This window comes from Eublepharis macularius, chromosome 4, assembly GCF_028583425.1.
Source record: "Eublepharis macularius isolate TG4126 chromosome 4, MPM_Emac_v1.0, whole genome shotgun sequence".
NCBI lineage: Eukaryota > Metazoa > Chordata > Lepidosauria > Squamata > Eublepharidae > Eublepharis > Eublepharis macularius.
In genome coordinates this window covers 146,828,574-146,844,981 of record NC_072793.1, presented here as the reverse complement: position 1 = coordinate 146,844,981, position 16,408 = coordinate 146,828,574, and the positions used below count along the sequence as shown (strand labels likewise).

The 16,408-nt window shown below is 45.4% G+C and overlaps 1 protein-coding gene across 1 annotated transcript; it reads right to left on the bottom strand.

Moving 5' to 3' along the window:
* Window positions 1–1,396: 1,396 nt before the first annotated feature.
* On the bottom strand, window positions 1,397–16,044 carry PSMD6 (proteasome 26S subunit, non-ATPase 6). Its single transcript, XM_054978508.1, has 8 exons — window positions 15,802–16,044; window positions 11,354–11,559; window positions 8,642–8,787; window positions 6,395–6,614; window positions 6,180–6,288; window positions 4,766–4,934; window positions 3,410–3,487; window positions 1,397–1,681 (listed from the first exon to the last, which is right to left on the bottom strand). The coding sequence occupies exons 1-8, from the start codon at window positions 15,944–15,946 to the stop codon at window positions 1,585–1,587; spliced, it is 1,170 nt and encodes a 389-aa protein (XP_054834483.1). The 5' UTR covers window positions 15,947–16,044; the 3' UTR covers window positions 1,397–1,584.
* Window positions 16,045–16,408: the final 364 nt, after the last annotated feature.

Here is a 16,408-nt window from a genome sequence, read left to right as displayed (position 1 = left end):
AGGCCTTGGAGGGGTCAGCCTCACTCCAGGATGGGAGACGGAACTAGTGAGAATTTTCCACTACTTCTAGCTACCCCCCTAAACCATTGAAAGTAACCCTGCTATCTGCTGCCACCTGCCCTGTACAACTCTGCAGGGACCACGGTTCTTCAGTGAATCTCACCACTGCTTAATCTTCCATGCTGACATAAAATGAGGAGCTTCCTCTGTGTAAACCACAGGACTTGTGGGAGGGGAATAAGCTGTTTCTGGGAAGTTATAAGCATAACTGGAAAACAGTTTAAAGTAATATGTATATATATTCTATATAAATTAATAGGAGAAACAGCAGTTTTGTATTGTGGGAAAGAAGGAGGGAGGAAAAGTCCCATAGAGGACTTCTTTTGAACCAAGATTGATAAATGCTTTTAGAAGTATGTGCTATAAATGAGTTCTAGTACAGCTGCCTGAGTTGGAAATGTATCTAGTATAACTCCTTAAAAAGAAGCTACCATAACAGGAGAGTTTCATGTCATAGCTGGTCTTCTGCCTACCCCTAGAGGGTGTAGGCAACACAGACTAAACATAATTTGTAACTTTGTAAAGATGCCCAGACTTCAGCCACTGTCACAGATGATAACTGTAAACATGAGGTCAGAGGAACAAGATCACAGCAGTGTCCTGGCACTGAGACCAGAATAAGATAGTGCTTGAAGTCTATGCACACAAACGCAGTCCTTGATGGCCTACAGGTCTAGACCCCCCACCCTTTTAAACAAGGTGGGCCTGCAATCTATTCCCATGCATCTAGCTGCCGTGTCCATCGCAGCTCTCAATCAACAGGTAGGCATTACTGAATATCAGCTACTGCTTAGTTTTATAACCTTTCCAGTAACTGGTTCATGTGTATGTACTACTAAAACCATGTCCATGCTCTGATTATGTTTTGGCCATGCTACAGTTCCTTCCTCCTTGGTCTCTCCATCTTTAATCTACTAAGAATGCCTCCACTAAAATCACCCCCAGATACTATCCCATCACATCTTCATATTCCTAATCCTTCAGTTTGCCGAAGGCGAGATAAGTATCCTGCTCTTGCTACCTTAGAAGTTCTAGCCCCTCCTTTTTTTTACTTCCTATCCCGTTTCTCCTGCTGCGTCACAAATCCCCTAAACACCCACTCTTCCAGCCACATAAGATGAACAGTGCATCCTTCCCCCTGGCAGCCCCTTATCAAAGCAGCACATTTAATTCCATTGTGTGAGTTGGTGCTCAGCATCTGGTTATTGGAGTACTACTAGCTCTCTGGGAGCTTATTCTTGTTTTTCAATCTGTCAAGTCTTTGCTGACAGATTCTGACAATTAGCTTTAAAGAATGTTATTTTAGTAATCAAACCTCCCACAAACAAGGTTGTTGACTGTACTATACATTTAATAAATGAAGTTGATCTGAAAATATGAACGGAACAAGAAACAAAACTGTATAACACAGCAAAGTAGCCTGTAAAAACCCTAACTACATCATAGATGCCATTAGCATACAAAGTTATACAACATTATTTCCAGAATGTTTCACCTTCTCCTTGTGCTCTGTGCTTTTTAAAGTTACATATTAATTACTCTAGAAAGCTTCTGCACTCTGTTTAGCAGTAAGTCCCCCTTTTTGATGGTTTCTTGGTATTGCCAATTCTTGCTGTCAGGCCTATAAAGAGAGAGATCTTAGTTGAAGATTTTTTAAAAAATTTTATATTAGTAACTTTCCAACTGTAATCTGAGGTTCTGACATGAACAGACATCATACTAGTAATGGCACACAAGCTTGCTTGAGTGCTCATGGGAACACCGCTTAATGTCCTATGCAAGATCAGGCATAGTAGAGTATGTGCTATGTTTTAGGCTACACACATTCAGGCAGGGCAACACTACGGGCCAAGAGGTCTGGCTAGGGCTCTGCATAGCAGTATGCACCCTAAAACATGCCCCTACTGCAATGCAGTGGGCTTCCATGGCAGATGAGGAAAGGGAAAGGAGTGACAAAACTACTGGACTACATAAGGGTACCAGAACTCTTGAGACCTCCCATCCCTCACTCCTGTTGCTAGGTGTATGCACTAAAAAGAATATCCAGGTGATCCAGATTTCAGGGATCCCAAAACAATTTGGTTTTCCTGAAATCCCAGTCAGATTATTTGATCCAAGTTGAGAATCCTGGATTTATTTAGCCATTATTCCCTATGGGGAAAAATGTTCAGGGGGCTGGGGAGAATGGCATTTTCAAGCAAACTCCATCAAATTTGCAGTGAACCTAGACCTGACTCCCAAGAGAATAAACTGCAGCAAGGGGAGCCAATGTCAAACCTGAGAATCCCAAGCAAGGGGGAGGGTTGTCGAGTGATGGAGTTTAAAAGGCAGCCAGCTGTTGTGGCTTTAAGGGCTCTTTTGGAGCTTGGGTGAGGGGAAATGGGATGGGAATCCACTCTGCCTGCTGCCTCCTCCCCTGCTCCACCAGCTTCAGGCTGCTCTCCAGCAACAGTGCACAGCTTGGCTCCATTTGTGCCACTGCCCCTTGCTCTGAGCTGCTTGGCTCTGTAGTGACTGCCTGCGGCCAGGTAATTCAGCACAGCAGATTCCAGCTGCCCGGATCAGATCCAGGGTTCGTTCTGGGGAACCAACATGGCCAGATTAGCATAAATTTTGCCGGTTGCCTGCCACCGCTCAGCTGGATGGTGCGATGAAATTCTCTGGTAAAATGGAGGGGACTGGCATCCCTGCTGTAATGTGGTTTCCTGGTCAACCCAGAAGTGGTATCGCCATGCTGGGTGACACTATTCACCCACAGAGTTTTGGGCAAATATTACAGCGTCAACCCTGGCACAGTAACATGGCTTCCGGGTCATGATGGAGGTGATGTCATTGCACCAGGGCCGCCACCACCACCCTAAACTGTGAGTCTCTCTCCGCCCCCATCTCCTGCTTGTTGCCAGGCTACAGGGGTCCTCAACATGGGTTGAGGAAAAATGCCATTCGAGCGCCAGGCTCCAAACCAGGTTCGAATCCCACTCTGCCATGGAGGCTGGCGGAGCGACCTTGAGCCAGTGGGTCACATTCCCTCAGCTTTACCAGCCTTACCGGTGGCAGCTGTGAACATTAAAAACAGGAGGACAGAATGATGTTGTAAACTGTTTGGGGAGAAAAGGGGCATTAAAAATCTAAATTAAATTCCACTTCAATAGGGAATTAGGAAGCTGTAGCTCAAATCAAGGATGTAGCTTTGGCCATCTGCAAAATAGGGGGAAAGTTCCTTAACGGGGTATGTTCAAAGAGCCAAATGTTTCAAAGTACTTAAGTCTAAATGACGTTACTACTAAACAACACAAGTACGGATCAAGTTACGCGAAGAAAACTTGGCCAACCTTTCATATACCGTTACCTGTTAGTTTCTACTATTTCGTTGACTTTGTCTATTTTGCAGTGCAGTCTCCCAGCGGCAATAAATCTTGACAGTTCTCTGATTGAAAAAACACAAACAAATACATCAGATGCTTCTTATTCACACCTAGATCTCTTAACTGCAGGACTGACTGAATGTTTGTATTTATCCTTCTGTAGCGACTGAGCAGCTGGAACTCTATGCCGGACAACTGAATTACCCAGGCAGCAACGAGCATGCCGCGGGTTTGAATCCTGCGATCCATCAGTACAATCCTCCGGGCCTTCCCTCCCCTCAGCAGTTTATTTCTGAGATCGTGGGACCCACACGGTCCCATAGCCACGTGGCTCAGCAGGCTGCAGCAGGGAGTAGGGAAATGAACAAAACTGCTCTTTCTACCTCTTCCGTTGGGGCCGCTCCACTGACAGAAAACAAAGGAAAGGGGCGTTTCGCCTGCCTCTCCTCACTGAAGCTTCCTGACCTGTGTGGGGTATTAGACCATGCAGGTCCTGCAACCAACCCGGGAATAAACTTCTGCAGTCAGAAAGGGCTGCTGAGAGGAGGGCAGGGTGGGGGAAATCCTCAGTACTTGGAATCCGCTCCATGGTGCGCAACTGGAACCGTCCGACCGCAGGCAGCCCCCTTCTCCTGCACGTTCCCTGCTGCTGCAAACCCGCAGCAGCAAGCGCATAATTAAATGCTGTTAATTGTTTATAGCTATCAAGCTTAAGAGCTGCAATTGGCAAACAGCGGTGGGGCAATGGCTGTTTGTGCAGTGCAGCCCTGAAAGCAACTTCTGCAAGCACCTGGTGAGCTTTTGAAAACTGTCCAGTGAGGGAATCTACAATCTCCACAGGCAGCCTGTTCTCTGAAGTAGAATCACCCACGACAATCCATAAAGAAAGAGAAGAGCATGAAGGGTGTGGGGAAGAATTCATTTTTTCTCATTGCCTGTACATGCAGACACTCCTGCCTGCCTTTCAAACTCCCAGTTGGGAGGTGTGTGACCGCACCATGTTCACGCCAAAACACCAAACTCTTTTTCTCTTTTTAAAAAAACTTTGGCATTGTCAAAAACAAATTGGATGTCCTCTGTACAGAAGCTGATGAAAAATTCAAGTTAGCACAGTTGTTATCAATAAAGCTTCCCAGCAATTTAAACTAGTCTCTTATAGCTTAGATATTCTTGCCCCAAGCTCTGCAGAGGGAAATGGGCTCTTCTTCCTAACGTTACTCATTAATATTGTATTTTTAAAGTGAAAAATTATTAGACTTCTGTCTGGAGTGAAAGCGCTATAGATTGTATAAGGCTTTATTAACACACACCCCAAAAACCAAGAAAAGAGATTTACTTACTGATCTATGAACTCTACACAAACTCCAAAAGCATCTGCCATATAGCCTAGTGTAAGTGACCTATAGGATTCTAGGAGCTGGCTATAGGCATGAATTCTCATTTCCCGGACATAGTAGCGATAGTGAGGTGCAAACAACCAGTCTTTCTTCATTTCTTGCTCTACAGTGGCTGAAATGGAAATGCAGGACAGAAATGAGGGCTGTGAGTAAGAGACACTTCTTTCCTGGTTAAATGGAAGTACAAAAACTGCTTCTTGGGATGATGATCTAGGAACTGCAGAGATCACTTGTTTATGGGACACATCTCTTCTGCTCAACCCGCACTCTATCTGCAAGTTTAAGTTCTCAGACATGTGAAATATCAATTGACACACCAGACAGCAGCTTGTGTGTGGACAGGTACATGGAACATTACCATGAAATCAGGGCACTAAACCTGGCACAAGACCTTGATTGTAAGTCAACACTGACCATACAACTGTGAGATCTTCAGGGGGGGTGGGAAACACTCTGCACTTAGCAGCCCTACTGTGTGCTGCAGGGCCGCAGCATAGTGAAATGCATTCTTTGATCTCTCATCCGTTGTGCACTATGCTGGACCTGCTGCACACACACTGCTCCCCGAGGACAGAATACTATACTTTTGCCACTTTAAGGAACACTTCGCATCAACAAACAATGCAGTATTCATAAGGAAATGTAGCAGCTATGACTGGGCACCAAGAATACTGCAGAAAGATGCAAAGGTAATGCTTATGGGAAGAGAGGGGAAAGCAGAACCTAAGAGTGTCAGCAGGCCGACAAGCCATCCCCTGAGGAACAAGGCTCTAGAAAAAGATTGCCACTCAGCCTTTCAGGCTAAGCAACTGGGAATTTGTGAAGCCGTGATCTCTAGAAGTGGGGATCTCCAAGTACAAGGCAAGCAATCTTTGGAGACCTGGGCATTTGGAAGCATCAGCCCGCCCTGCATCCCAGTAAAGATGGAATGCTCACAATACAGACTCTTTAGTTCATGGAAGACAAACCCGAGTTCCAAGCTGACTAGTCAGGACTAGGGAGAGAATCCACAAGTGTTACTCCCTGGTTATCAGACACCGTAAAGCCCACTGGGCCTGCCTTCCTTCTGCCATGCCAAGATAATTTAATTAATTAAATTCCTAACCTGCCCTCCCCGTGAACAAGTGGTCACATCCTGAATCATCTTTGGTCCGGTTTATTTGTACTCAAGAAATCAGAAGACAGTTTCCTCTCGATAACTGTCCGAAAACTACCAAGTTTCTGAATGCCAGTCCAAGAAACGGGAAGGCAAGTACTGAATGGTAATGTATGTCACCCCACAGCCTGGTTGCTGCCCACCTCAAGTCTACTGACTCAGACAGGCCAAAGAGATTGCTAGGAAAAAACACTTTCTTACCCAGCGACTGAAAGAAAACCGAGTATCGGCATTCATAGAGTGAAAAAAGATACTGCCGCACTTTGGGTAAACTGTGCAACACTTCCAGAATTTCTGCCCCTTTGATAACCTAAAAGATATCAGAGAAAAAGCAACAGTCAAACATGAGAGGCATTTTTAAAAACCCACACAAACACACTATGCAGATGAGCGGGGCAAGCATCCATGCAGCCTACCTTCTCTCTCAAGTCTGGTCTGTCTAATGCAATCATGCTGACGTATACCGTGTATGTAACAAAGGTTTTGTAGTCCATGAGTTCGTAAGATGTAAAAGTTGAAACCGTATCCAGGAAAAGCTCGGCAGCCTGCTTGAAGTCTCGAATGGCCACGCAGTAAAGACCCTGGTAGACCTTCAGACGATTCCGCCGGTCCCAGTCTCCTCCCTCCTCTATTAGACTTTGAAAAGAAAAGGGGAGGGAGAGACATGCATGTGCAATTTTGGTGCAATCCCATGGGCCACCCTCCCTCTCAGGAGCTTTTCAAAACAGGAGGCACCTAGGTTTTATTTTTGGCAAGACCCAAGTATATGAGAGAGCCAATGCTGGTACATTGTTCATAGAATCATAAGGGTTGGAAGAGACATCCACTCATCCGGTCCAACGCCCAGTACAATGCAGGAAATTCACAGTACACACACCACCCCTGCCCCTGGAGGTGGTGTGTCTGCTGAGCCAAGGCCCTTGGTCCTTCCCGCTTCTGCACAGGAATGCCATGAAAGCCTCACTGCTTTGTGCCACCCATGCCAGAGGCAAGACCACCCACTTGTGAAGACAAGTGGAGTGAAGCAAGAAGTCTCCTCACGGCATGCCAAGCAGCAGGTGGCAATTTAGTTCCTATAACACTAAATGCAAACATGATCCAACCACATTAAAATGAATGGTATTAAAAATGGAAAATATTTAGAATGGGGAAAATTGGAAATGTGAGGCAAAGTTTCAAAAAAACCCTCTTGTGAAATATATTAGCTTTCAAAATGATGCATAAAATATTTTTAGAGCAAGTTTAGAATAAGGTGCCTACAATTTTCAGTGCTGGAAGATTGTGATAGTAATGTTAGTGATGATAACGTTACTATTTATTGTCTACCACTGGATTACTAAACAAGCAACCTTCCTAAGCCTTGGTGTTAAAATAAATGCCTTCTAAAGTCGCAAGCTACAGCAGACATCAACATGGTGCCGCTGGGCACTCTGGCACTGGCGAACACCTTTCCAGGCACCTAGCAAGTGTTTTTAGGAAGCCCAGGAGGCCAGAAGGGGCTTTGGCCCAGTGGAGCTTCTAAGTGGACACTGGAGAGCTAATTGGCTATGCAGATTTTTAAAAAACGTTGCTTAGGCAGCAGCTGCCACACAGCACAAGGATATTGACTGCATGACTGAAGCTAAGCTGTGTATATGCAAGAAAATATTTCTAAACAATATTTTCATTTTAAAAGGGGACCTGGGAAACAGAGCTTCAGCCTGAAACATTGAAGAGTTACTATGAGAGTTATGCACAACTTCATTCCCTGACTTTTTGTGGTTGGCTCCGCCTCCTGTTGCAGCCATTTTGTGGCTACCCCCACCACCGTGTCAGAATTCCAAAAGTGCCCACAAGCTCAAAAAAGATGTGGACCCCTGGGCTATAGAATATATCCAGGTATTTGATCAAGGAGTCTGCTAAGCAGATTGCTCCAGCAACACAGAGGCAAAGCCTTTGCATGGTGCGGTATTCGACTCATCTTATTTCTCAGCTGGACATGGTCTCTGCATCAAGTAAACAGACCAGCAGTTGTCTCTTAACACTGAGTGTATTTGTAATTTTGAATAAATGTATTTATACTGCCTTGCATCCACTGGAAGATTTCCACTTGCATTAGGTTTCTTGTGCAAGCTCAATGTGAAAAAGCACTAGCCCTGTGTGCTGAGTTAAGCATGTCACATCCTAAACTGCTTTTCCAAGTGTGCAAAATGACATGTAAGCAATTTCTGAGCACTACAAGAAATAGGGAGGAATAGGTATTGCACAAGATCTTGCACGAGCAGAAGTGTGTTAAGTCTATTTACATTTCCACTTTTGCATCAATGAATCCAAGCCTCTTTTTTACATGGTAAGTTATACCAATACAGTTCATGTTCTGAAAAAATGTTTAGGTTTTATAAGGAAGTACTCCATTCATTTTTTATCCAAATCTCTGGATTTTCCAGAAATTCCTATTAATTGTGAAGCTCTTGCCCTATCTTAGCTTTTTTTGTATCTCAAGAGGCAGCAAACACTCAATGCTACATGAAGAAAATAGCCACTAACCACCAGGCTATCCCACAAATATCTGCACATTAGCGTCCAATCCAAAGGCATCCATTAACATCTATTAACATATCTGCTCTAATTTCCCTTTTTGTCTTGCAGTATCTTTTTGTTTGCTAGAAAGGTAGAAATTGTACCTTTTGGCTTTCTCAGTGTTCCGTGTGATGAGATCATTATCCATGTAAAAGAGGCCAATTCGGAGAAGGTAGAACACAATATCTAGCCGATGTCCCAGAGCCACAGTCTTGTCATATGTCTTACGAAAGGCAGTCAGAGCTGCTTCCTATCAAAACAGCATTTGCTAATGTTAAAATGTGTGGTTCAGAACCTCAAGAATATAAATCTGGGAATCAATTTCTGAATAGGTAACTATTGATTTCATCAAGCATGACCACTTTATTCAAAAAACTAATCAGAGAAGTCATCTAAAAGTACATTTTTATATCAAAGACAAAGAACATGGATCACTTTGTCCCACACAATTCTTCTCTCCATCCCACGGTCTTTACAATGAGCCACCCAAACTAACTATAAGGCTTTTATCATTCTTTAGTGACTTTCTGTCAAATTATCTTAAGTCATAGACATGCAGCTTAGGGGTAGGACATTGCCAGTTCAGGTTTCGAATCTGTGTGGTTTTTCCAGTTCCAGAGTTTACAAATATTATTCTCAAGGGAGAATGTTTATAAAGATAAAGATAATGGCAACAAATGTGCACAGAACACAGTCCTCCCTCTAACCTAAAGTTACCTAAGTTTCAAACAGACCAATCGAAGGGATTTGATTTTATAGACCCTTGATGTAGGTGCTTCTTGGCGCAGGCTTATTTCTCTCTACTGATTCCTATAGGAGGAAATGGTGGTCAAATGGCAGCCTAGCAGGAGGGTGCTAATCAGCCACCAGCATTTTTTTAAAAATCTGCCTTCATTTCTTTTTCTTACTCTTAGTGATTGACAAAAAAATTTAACCTTTCCGCTGAAAATTCTGCGTTTGGCATCCTTCCTTCTTGTGGCCTGTTTGTTTTCTTCCAGAAAGTGAGGAAGGACAGAGGAAAGGAAGGAGAACTGCCATTATTCCCTGTGGGGGGCTTTGGACACCAAACTACAGGACACCTAGTGCTGCTTGCCCACTAAAGATAAAACAGCCCCACCCACACAAAGGAGAGAGGAAAGGAGTGAGCCAAAACAGCAGGTCTGCCAGGTCCTGGCGTGCACCAGCCAGAAGCCACCTTCGTTGAGGCCCTGCCTGGAAAACGGGATCGGGGGGGAGAGGCAGGCAGCGATGTCTGCAGATAGTAAACATCCAAACACAAAAAACTACACATGGGCGGGGGGGGGGGGGGGGAGGTCATAATGCATAAGAATCCCAGATTTTTGTAAGTGTTCTAGAAAGTCTCAGTAACAACTCAATACAGCTACTTTCATCTGCATTTATGTCTTGGGAATTCTGGAATGCATACCTCTCGTGCTGTTTATCCCTCAACATATTTTACACTAGTGCTAAAGAAGCACAGGCTTGGCTCCAATGCCTTTGTTCTGCAAGTCCTTCTCTCTGGCCACTGTGGAGGCTGTCCTCTGTTGCAGAGTAGGCTTCCTCTTGTGCTAAGCGCTTCTGCAAGACCAATGTTTTGCAAGGAGACCCAAAGTGCTCCACAGGACAGCACACACAGAGAACAGTGGCAAGGGCCGAGCCATAACCTATCTGCCTGTGTACCCCCCAGGCAGAGAGACACTGTATCCAGCTCTGGTCCCTTTCAACCTAGAATATTATTCTCCCTGATACAAAATGCTTTCCTGCAGGCTAGCACTGACCTTATTGTACAACATCAAAAAATAGGCACAAAGGATTTATAAAGTCATGAAAGCACTAATGACAATTACATTCCCTATAAATCCAAGGGGATGCTAACACCTGCCAAAACAGCTGTCCTGTGACATATCCTTTAGAAGATACACTATACAACCAAGCATTTTTTCCGGTTTGTCTGAAAATCCCTCATACATGCTGTGATTCCTATCGCCCCAGACCAAGAGCAGGCACTACATAGAACAGAACTACCCATGACAGAATTAACCGTGTGCACTACAATTCAAGACCAAACTGAGGGACTGAGAGTGTGAAATTGCCTGGGGGGTTGCTTGGAATCAACGAAATGCTGCCTCATGACAGGACTATGGAAAGGCAACGGCCGTTGCATTCAGAGCACTCAGGAGCTGCTCCACATGAGGAGCCAAGTGAGCCTCTTAGCTACAGAACTGCAGCATTCAGTTTGGAAGAAGCAGAACTCGGGGGAAAGGCTAGCCTTTCTTTGTGACTTCATGAGCCTGAGCAGAAGGGTGGGCCACTTCCATCTGCTTCTGGTCGATGGTCTTCCGTGCCTGCCCAGTGTTTGTGTTTCGATGCTTAAGTGGAAATGTTTATAGCATGCTACAGCATGTTACAAGCATGTGTGAAGTAAAGTGCTTGGGCTGCAGTACTGGTGTGAGCGCTTTTGTGGTATGCACCTCTACAGGCTTGTGGAGGTCTCCATGCAGTCGCAAAGAAAAGCAGACCCTCCTTTCCCGGTTCTACTAATTCCACATAACTCTACCAATATAGTTCTACAGAACAGGCGCCAACACTGAAAAGCACTCCCCACCGCCCCTTGCTCATCTGCCGGACCCCAAAGACAACCAAAGAAAGGCCAGCTCAGATGATCCTCAAGTACTTTTATCATCTTCCTCCACACCATCTCTGGACTCCGGCGCTGTGTCCCTAGAAAACTCTTCTACTAAGTTTGACCTAGATAGATACTATTTGTATGCATACCTGTGGCTAGCCAAACACAACTGGAACCACCTTTCACTTACCTTGTCCCCAATTCGACAGAGGTACTCCGCTTTGGCCATCATTGCATCACGGATTTCACTCTCCCCCAAGTTCTTCTCTGCATCTTCCAGCTGATCATCAAGGCGTTTCAACTCCTCTTCGTTCGCTTTTTTCATTTTATTCAACAAATCCGTATCTACCTGCCAGTCAAGTGACTTGCAGAGGGATTCGTAGTACGGGGCCATATCTGAAAGAGAGTTGGCCCAGGGCTGTTTAAATGGTTAGCCTGGCAAGATCATGAAAACCACCATGAGTTTAAATGCAAACGACATAAACACTTTCTTCTGCTTGGGGTCCCAGCCACCTAAGTAGCACTTTGGGTTTTAATTATACACAGTCTAGGAACATTGGTCAATGTTTAGAAGCATGGAATTAGGCTGTAATCAGTTTTCCAGAAATGCAACTTCTGAGCAAATACACATGGAACTGCCCACAGCCTATATACACTTATGTGGAAGAAAGCCCCACCGAACTCAGGAGGAATTGCTTCTGAGTTATCCTGCTCAGGTCAGGCTAGAAAGCTATCCCAGCAGAAGCTACTGATGCAATGCCCCTGAACTGGGAGATTCCCAGACAGCCCACAGATCTGACCAGAACAAATAAGGCAGCCTTCTGATCATAACAGCACACAGCAGAGCAAAATCACATCTCGTACCTTTGGTTTGTTTGTAATCCAAATTAGAGAAAACATTATCTATTTTTGGTTGTTGTGGGTTTTCCGGGCTGTATTGCCGTGGTCTTGGCATTGTAGTTCCTGACGTTTCAAAAGATGACCTACATCTTTTCCACACTGTGACACTGAGAGATCTCTGTCTTTTGGTGCTACACCTCTGAAGATGCCAGCCACAGCTGCTGGCGAAACGTCAGGAACTACAATGCCAAGACCACGGCAATACAGCCCGGAAAACCCACAACAACCATCGTTCTCCGGCCGTGAAAGCCTTCGACAATACATTATCTATTTTTCCTTGAGCACTGCCTTATTGCAATACTACCCTTATCTGACCCCCCTATTCAGATAGATTATGTGCATGAGGGTCTGGGGCAATTGAAACTTCATCTCATTTTCTTTGACCTCTGAGAGATCTGTGAATACAGCCACTGATCGTTTTCCAATGTTTCCCTTTTTCTGATAGTGATTCTGGTATTACTTTGGCTGTGGCTAAATTGCTGGCAGCAGGGACTTTTATCCCAAAAATGGAAACAGAGAATGGTATTTTTATGATTGCTTCTGTCCCAGACTGCTGGAATTGTTAAATAAAGTTAATCTGACCCAACAGAGTCATGTCTTCCCTGGTAGTTAAGACTGTGAAAGACTTCCCAAAGATGGAAGAGATGATATAAATAATGATACTTGCGTGAATCAGTGCAACCCTGGGGGTGACTCTGCATAAGATTGCATGGGCATTCCCTCTTATACGCATGTCTAACCAACCTATTTTTAACAGCCATGGCAGAGGCAACCTACAACCACTCTAACTGCTATCAAACCAGCTGTGAGAGAGAAGGGCTACATGCCAGAAGCAGTTCTGAGCCCAACAACACAGACACCGCCATCTTCTGTGACACTATCCTGACCAAGGCCGTCACAACAACTGCTATTTATTTCCGTGAGGGAGAAAGACTATTCTTATTTATTCTTGTCTGAACTTATCTGTAAGCTTTCTTGAATTCCTAAGTGGTAGGAAGGCAGGGGATAAATCTTGGAAATAAAACCACCAGAACATGTCCAGCACTGCTTAAGAAAGGGACGACATTGGTGAAAGAAAGGGTTCAAAGAGTATGGAATACAAAAAAGAATACCCTAAGAAGAAGATGAGAAGTACACTGTGTATAAAATGGCAGCTACCAAGAAGCAATAAATTATGCTGTGGGAGTTCAACAGTGTTGCGAGCAGGACATTTAAAAGATTCTTGCGTTCAGAACCAAAAGCATTGTGACTGGTGAAAACTAGTCGGTAAGGAGGGGCCAACAGGGGTGATTAACACTGAGGAAGTTAACATGTTGCTGGGGCAAGCCAGTCTCCAAACTGGCCAGTCTCCAATTATCCTAAATTCAGCTTAGCTCTCCTGCGATACCATCCGATTCTCCTCATCACACCCCTATTACTCATGCACCAGTGCACCAGCACAACAATCCAGCCTGGCTTGTGGCTTTGTTGTGTGGGGCAGCCACACAAGTGGAAGATAAAGGATCGCACCTGCCTGCTTCACTTACTCTGCAATCTTAAGAAGAGTAACTCGTCTTGGGATTGCACTGTTAGCTGCCTATTCCTCTGTTGCCATCCAGAATCCAGCTGCATTTCATTTCACCCTTCTTCCACTGAGAACAGGACAACATTCACAGGTCCCCATTTCATCCTCCAAAGAACCCTGTGAGGTAGACTAGACTAAGAGAGATTGACTGTGCAGTCCTATGCAGTCGGGGTTCAGCTGAAGTAGTTCTGCAGAAAATTGCAGTGAGTGGCCCAAGATCATATGGCTGAGTGGGGATTCCAGGCTTCCCCAGCTATAATCCAACCACTACTCCACACCATCTTATTCAATCCACTGCCTCTCCTGCCCCATCACACCTTTTCTTTGCAACCCATCTCATTTCACAAACCTACTGAACAGTTTCATTGCTAATCCCACACACATGCCAAGGCTCAAATAAATGCAAGACTCCCAGTGCCCAGAAAAGCCACAAAGCAGGAGACAATGGGGGCAAGCAAGGAGTAGGGTGGCAGGATCACCCTCTGGGAAAGAAGCAAAATGATACACAAATAGGGAAGATACAATGACTGCATCCACGCATGATTGGATACTTCGCTTTCATTTCACTATAATGATTTTCCTGTGTGGAAAAGACAACTCAGCCACAAATTACTGTTATCAAGATGATATAATATCTGAGATATATATGGATACAAACATCACTACGCTATAACTATCCTTTATCTCCTGGACTGGCCCATCTACACAAGAAAATGCAGCTATAAATTATTGCTATAGCAGAACAACAGCACAATACCTAATGTTATATACATGCGACCATTGATAAGGAAGATACAGGGGCTTGGATACTGCTTAAAATTTCTATGGGTGCATGAGGGGAGGGAGGGGAATTTTCACCTAATTCACCCTCCTTCCTGGAGGTCCTTACCTCATCCCCCATCAGTAGCATTTCTGGGACTTTTCAGGCTGCCAACAGGAAGGGAGAATTGGTGGAAATCACACATACCCATTGCGCCCATGTAAATTCTAAGTGGGATCCAAGCCAGAGGCTGCATCCAGCATTTGGGTTCAGAAGAGTGTAACTCTGTTTAGGATGGTATTGCAAACCTCCAACTATCAGGTCTTAACCTCTCTCTCCAACTGGCTGGCTCAGAGCGTCATTCTGACTGGCTCCTGTGTCACTGGGGTAAATTTCTGGGCTCTATCTTTCACAGCCATGGGCTGCAGTCTTTCCAAACACATCACACCTAAGCAGAGGGAAACCTGGAAAATGCCACAAAGATGTTCCAACAATGCTGAACTGAAGCAAAAACATCCATGTAGAAGAAACTCGAGTCATCAGCGATTGCAAATCATAGCACAATTTCCACGACGTGTGACTCCAACCACTGATGCTAACAGAACACAGTTTATCCCACCCTCTCCATGCTTGGATTCAGCTCCAGGTTCTGGCTTTCCACAGAGAGCCACCACAGGGTAGCAGTCAGACTTGGATCTGGGAGAGCCAGGTCTGAACCCCACTCAGTCACGGAAATGAACTGAGGGCGCCTAGGCCACACAGTGAGTCTCAGCCTAACCTACCTACCTCACAAGCAAAGCTTTTGTTAGTCTCATTGGGGCTACTGGGCTCTTGGGCACTTCTTCTGAAGAAGTGAGCCATGACTCAGGAAAGCTCATACTCCACCTCAAATGTTAAAAAGAGTCCAGTAGCACCGTTAAGACTAACCAATTTTACTGTAGCATAAGCTTTCGAGAATCAAGTTCTCTTGGTCAGATGCATGCATGCATCTGACCAAGAGAACTTGATTCTCGAAAGCTTATGCTACAATAAAATTGGTTAGTCTTAAAGGTGCTACTGGACTCTCTTTGATTTTGCTACCACAGACTAACACGGCTAGCTCCTCTGCATCTATGACCTCAAATGTTGTTAGTCTTCTAGGTGTAACTGGACTCTTGCTTTTTTTCTGCTGCTACAGACACACCAACGCACTTACCCATACTGAGCTACCTCACAGGGTTGTTGTGGTAAGGGTAAAATAGAGACCAGGAGGATGATTTTTTAAATTTATTTTTATTGTACGTCATGTAGTCCACCTTTCTCAGTGATGCTGTAAGCAGCTCTGAGCCCCCACTGGGGAGAAAAGCCCGGACAAATGATCTAAAAAGTGGCCACGGGCATGTGCTCACGCTCTGCCCTGCCCGGCTTCGCTTACCGTGCTGTCGGATGGCGGCCATGAGTTCCTGGCGCACGGCGGGGTCGGGGCGCTGGGGCTGGAGGCTGAGGAGGAAGCGGAGCTGGGCGATGCGGAGGTCCGGGTTCTTGGGCAGACCCTCCTCCTCCAGGTTCTCCAGCGGCATCGCGGCGAAGGCGGGCAGAGGAACGGGCCGAGGGGCAGCAGCAGCAGCGGAGCCTGGCAGTGACTCAGCCGCACACCCGGAGACGGAAGGAGCCGCGCCGGAAAACCGCTCTCTGCGCCTGCGCTCCCGGAGCCAAAGAGGCGCAGCTCAGAGGGCCGCATAATGCCGGCAAGCGATCGCACTTTATGCATGCAGGGCAACAAGCAAAGCCGCGTTTCAGACGCCTTTTCCTTGCAGCGCTTCAGAAACGGGAGTCTTGTGGCATGCTAAAGACCATCCCGCTTAAGAGCCGCTGGGTTTTAATCCCCGCAGAAGCTTTCCTGGACTCTTACATGCGAAAATGCATAATTGCTTATTTACATTTATGTATGTAACATAACCCACGACAGCATTATGACAAAACGAGGCTCTGCAACGATGCGCCTCCGTTTCGTGAAGACCCAGGAAAACTTCTGCTAGACT

What these genes read in the sequence shown, in the direction of transcription:
- PSMD6 (XM_054978508.1), bottom strand. Translation starts at nt 15,946, where the DNA reads ATGCCGCTGGAGAACCTGGAGGAGGAGGGTCTGCCCAAGAACCCGGAC. An exon ending in TCTGTCGAATTGGGGACAAG is followed by an intron (nt 8,788 to 11,353) that starts GTAAGTGAAAGG and finishes CTGTTTTGATAG; the next exon opens with GAAGCAGCTCTGACTGCCTT. An exon ending in GAAATAGTAGAAACTAACAG is followed by an intron (nt 1,682 to 3,409) that starts GTAACGGTATAT and finishes CTCTCTTTATAG; the next exon opens with GCCTGACAGCAAGAATTGGC.